Source organism: Rhagoletis pomonella, unplaced genomic scaffold (assembly GCF_013731165.1).
Source record: "Rhagoletis pomonella isolate Grant_MI unplaced genomic scaffold, Rhpom_1.0 Rhpom_scaffold_00006, whole genome shotgun sequence".
NCBI lineage: Eukaryota > Metazoa > Arthropoda > Insecta > Diptera > Tephritidae > Rhagoletis > Rhagoletis pomonella.
The window spans coordinates 3804576-3808921 of NW_023458560.1; the positions used below are offsets into that span (position 1 = coordinate 3804576).

General features: G+C 48.0%; 1 protein-coding gene across 1 annotated transcript; it reads right to left on the reverse strand.

Moving 5' to 3' along the window:
• Positions 1-1026: 1026 nt before the first annotated feature.
• On the reverse strand, positions 1027-3899 carry LOC118741532. Its single transcript, XM_036473531.1, has 3 exons — positions 1578-3899; positions 1356-1529; positions 1027-1281 (listed from the first exon to the last, which is right to left on the reverse strand). Exons 1-3 carry the CDS (start codon positions 3897-3899, stop codon positions 1027-1029), a joined length of 2751 nt encoding a protein of 916 aa, XP_036329424.1.
• Positions 3900-4346: the final 447 nt, after the last annotated feature.

Genomic DNA, 4346 nt, shown 5'->3' on the forward strand with positions numbered 1-4346 from the left:
ATGTTTAGATTTCGATTTAAAATGAAATGGACAGGGTGCCATTACACCCCGCCCCACCGTGAATCCCGTAGGGATTCACCTTTAATTCGCAGGATGGCAAGCCTTGTTGCAGGGCGACGTAGTACTCCTCCAGCGGTCCTGACCTCGACGAGACGGATCTGCCCGTCCTTGGCTGGAAATACTTTGCTGACTCGGCCTTTCTTCCATTGGCTCCGCGGTTGGAGATCGTCGCAGACGAGAACCAAGTCGTCGATCTCAATCGCCTCAACTTTGTCGTGCCACTTGTGGCGCAAGAGTAATTGCGGCAAATAATGCCGTATCCACTGCTTCCAAATGCGGTCCTTCAGATTTTGCGCGATACGCCACTGTTTCCTGAGGCATATTTTTTGGTCAACTGGCTGTGGTGTTTGCGTTGAATTGGGACAACCAACCAGAAAATGGTTCGGAGTTATGGGATCGTCTTCCTCTGATGACAAAGGCACCTCAGTCAGCGGCCTCGAGTTCAATATATTTTCGGTTTCAATTAGTACGCTTAGCAGTGTGTCTTCTCTCGGTGCTTCTTCGCGCAGTGTTTTCTGTAGCAATCTCTTAACGACGCGGATGAGGCGCTCCCAACAACCTCCTGAACTCGGATGGGAAGGGCAATTAAACTTCCAGTCTATGTTCCGCCTGGTGACCTCATCGGATATTCGCTCAAAATCCAAAATTCGCTCTGACTCTTTCAGCTCTCGTTGGGCGCCAACAAAATTCGTCCCGTTGTCGCTTCGTATTCTAATCGGTGTGCCACGGCGGTTAATAAAATTTCGCAGGCATAGCAAAAACGCATCAGTCGACAAATCATTTGCGAGCTCCAAATGAGCCGCTCTTGTAGTAAGGCACGTGAAAATTACTGCCCATCGCTTCTCACGTCGACGACCTATTGTCACGTTAAATGGGCCAAACAGATCTACGCCCGTGTACGTGAACGGTCTGACATAAGGGGTGACGCGATCCTCCGGTAACTGACCCATCGGCGGCGGTGTCGGTTTAGCTCTGTCGATGCGGCACTTTACGCAAGTACGTTGTACAGTTTTTAACAATGATCTGGCGTGCGTAAACCAAAACTTTTGGCGGGCTTCGTACAACGTTACTGAGAAATTCTGGTGGTGTTGCTTTTCGTGGTACTGGCGCATTATGAGCTCGGAGACGATGTGTTTGGACGGCATCAAAATCGGTCTCCTTGTCTCTATGGGCAAAACCATGGCTTCGTCTAAGCGCCCTTGAATCCTCATAACACGATGGCTGTCAAGGTACGGCGTTAGCGTCCTAATACTGCTTTGTTTGTGAAGTTGTTCGCCCCTGCTTAGTGCTGCTACCTCTTCTTTGTAGACTTCATGCTGTACTGCTTTGACGATGTATTTCTCGGCTTTGTCAAGTTCAACTGCGGTTAATGCTGAACTTTGGCTGGCCTCATCGTCATTTTCGTAGTTACGCTGTAATTGTAGAAACTTGTCGGCAGCTCGCAGGACCCAGGCTGTCATCCGTTTCATCTTGAAGTATGAAGAAAAGCGGTTAAATTTTATCAAGCAATTATTTACCTCGTTTTGTATGTAAAGGCAAGGCTTGATTTCTTCCTCTAGCAGATCTGGCATATGTGTACAAGTTGTGGCTGGCCAACTGTCAACCGGAAATCGCAAAAACTCTGGACCACGCAACCATGGACTAGGCAGTTCGATCGTGGGTGGCCACGTCGGACGCGTAGCGACTTCCGTTGTATTTTTGTCGGTGGGTATCCAACGCCATTGTGGAGTTTTGGTTGATGACAATATCTCTGCGATGCGGTGACCAACGTACGGTTTAAATTTTCGCTCTTTCGAATTGACCCACTGTATCAGCGTTTGTGAGTCTGACCAGAAGAATATTTGGCTGGCTTGAATACTGTGGCCTTGGCAGACTAGATTCGCGAGTCGGACGCCTAAAACTGCGGCTTGCAGTTCAAGCCTCGGCACCGATAACAGATTCTGCGGTGCGCCTCTGGTTTTTCCTGCCGCAAAGGTGACATCACAACCTTCGGCGCTGGCGACACGAAAATAAGCAGCGGCGGCAAATGCTGCTTGACTGGCGTCTACTACTACGTGTAGTTGAATTGATATTGCAGCTTGAAGCTGAGGCGAATACCAACGCCTGACTTGCACATTACTAACGTGTCTGAGCTCACACCACCAGGCAAACCATTTGTGATGCAAACTATTCGGGATCACTTCGTCCCACTCGATGGAACTCTTCCACACCTCTTGAACTAATATTTTGGCAAACAGTAGAAAGTCGGCAAGTATGCCAAACGGATCGAACACTGACATGAGTATGCTGAGAAGTTCGCGCTTGGTTGGTGGACGAACTCCTTCTAATACGGCTTTAGAAACCCGGTGAAAATTGAGCTGAAACTCAAAGGAATCTGTCACCGTGTTCCAGCGCATTCCTAATACCTTCTCGTAGTTCGCACGGCTTTCTAAGTTCACAGACTGTGACGTTGTTGGCTCTTTATTCAGGCTATCTTGCAGCTGCTTGATGTTTGAGACAAATGATCGCAGTTGGAACCCCCCTTCCGAATGAATATACACGACCTCCCTGCAAATGCGTTCGGCGTCTCGCTCGTTCTTAAAACTAGCGACAAAATCGTCGACATAGTGACTTTCGACTATGGCTGTAACGGCTACAGGATACTGTTGACGAAAATCTTCGGCGTTTTTATTTTTCACAAATTCTGCTATGCACGGCGAGCATATGGCTCCGAAGACCATTGACTGCATTACGTAGTGTTCCACTGGACGATCACTGTTTCCATCACGCCATAGGAATCTTTGGGCATGTTGATCTCGCTCTTTTACAACAACTTGAGAAAACATCTCACGAATATCTGCTGCGACTGCAACAGCGCCTTCGCGAAACTTAAATAAAATGTTCAATAATGGCTTGGCGTGCTCAGGTCCCTTGAGCAAAGCGGAGTTCAATGCTACGCCATTGACTTGGGCGGCTGCATCGAACACGATCCTCATCTTCTCAGGCTTGTGCGGGTTATGAACTGCAAAATGCGGTAAATACCATTTAAAATCTGTTTTTATACATACTTCTTCATCGGACAGCTTTCTGGCATAACCATTGCGCAGATATTTAGTGATTTCCTCCTTATACTTGGCGGCAAAACTGGAATCGACTCTCATTTTACGTTCTATTCCTAACAGTCGCTTGTAGGCCATGTCGTAACTGTTAGGAAGTGCTGGTGGAATGCTTCTCCACAAAAGTGCGCTCTCAAAACGCTTAGCCACGTGGCAAGTGTTGTATTCCAGCATCTGGCGGGCCATCTGATCCTCCTCAGACTCAATCTGCTTGAGCGACTCACCTACTCCAAAGTTGTCGGCGGCAAAATATTCGGTGACAAGTTCGTTTAGTGTGGCTGGGCGCTTTCGCTCGCGAACATGTAGTACGACTGGTGTTTGTGGCGACAAACTGGTTGGGCCGTAAGCTATCCAACCAAGTTTGGTACAAATGGCTACTGGGCTTTGACTGTTGGCTTGTACAGTCGTAGACGGCACGCTTAACGACGTATTATCAAGGCCCAACAGCAACGACGGCTTGACTTGGCTGTAGTCCTCTATCGGCAAAAACTCAAAGTGGGCATAATCGGCTTTTGTAAACGACTGCGCTGGCAAATCAAGGCTACGTAGGGTGCATACGTTGCGCAAACTGTATGTTGATGGCGAACCTTTGCCTCTTATCTCAAGGCTGACTTTCGATGACTCCTCGGTTGTGCACTTCTGGCCATACCATTGAAGCGTTAGTGGCTGTCTCCTACCTTTGAGACCCAAGCGGCTTGCTACGTTATCTTCGATCAATGATATGGCAGAACCTTCGTCTACCATTGCGAAAACATCTGCTCGACCATTCGGTCCGAACAGTGAAACTGGAACGTATTTAAAAAACTGACCTTTTCTACACTCGGCGTCTCTGCAGTTGAGCACGGGTTGCGATTCGATTCGACTACGTGTAGCACTTGTATTTTGCATCGAGCTAGAACTTTCATGCAGGCTACGATGATGATACCGGCGGCAACCATCAACGTCACAAACTCTTCGTGAACGGCAATTCGATGTATTGTGCCCTTTATGTAAGCACGAAAAGCAAAGTTGAATGGCTTTCACCTTTTCCTAACGATTTCGTATGGTCATGTCTTTGTAGGCTTGGCAATTAGAGATAGAGTGAGCGCCTTCACACACGTAACACTTGATACCTTCAAGGCGTTCTGGTAGCTGCTCTTTTCGAACATGCATCATACGTCGTGGTGGCTGCTGTTGAGATGTAGGCTGATA

Bases quoted from the DNA above. Each gene is read 5' to 3' on its own strand.
- LOC118741532 (XM_036473531.1), bottom strand. From the start codon at position 3,899: ATGGTAGACGAAGGTTCTGCCATATCATTGATCGAAGATAACGTAGCA. The intron at 1,530-1,577 runs GTAAATAATTGC...TCATACTTCAAG, and splicing joins GCCTTTACATACAAAACGAG to ATGAAACGGATGACAGCCTG. The intron at 1,282-1,355 runs GTAGCAGCACTA...GTACCTTGACAG, and splicing joins ATGAAGTCTACAAAGAAGAG to CCATCGTGTTATGAGGATTC.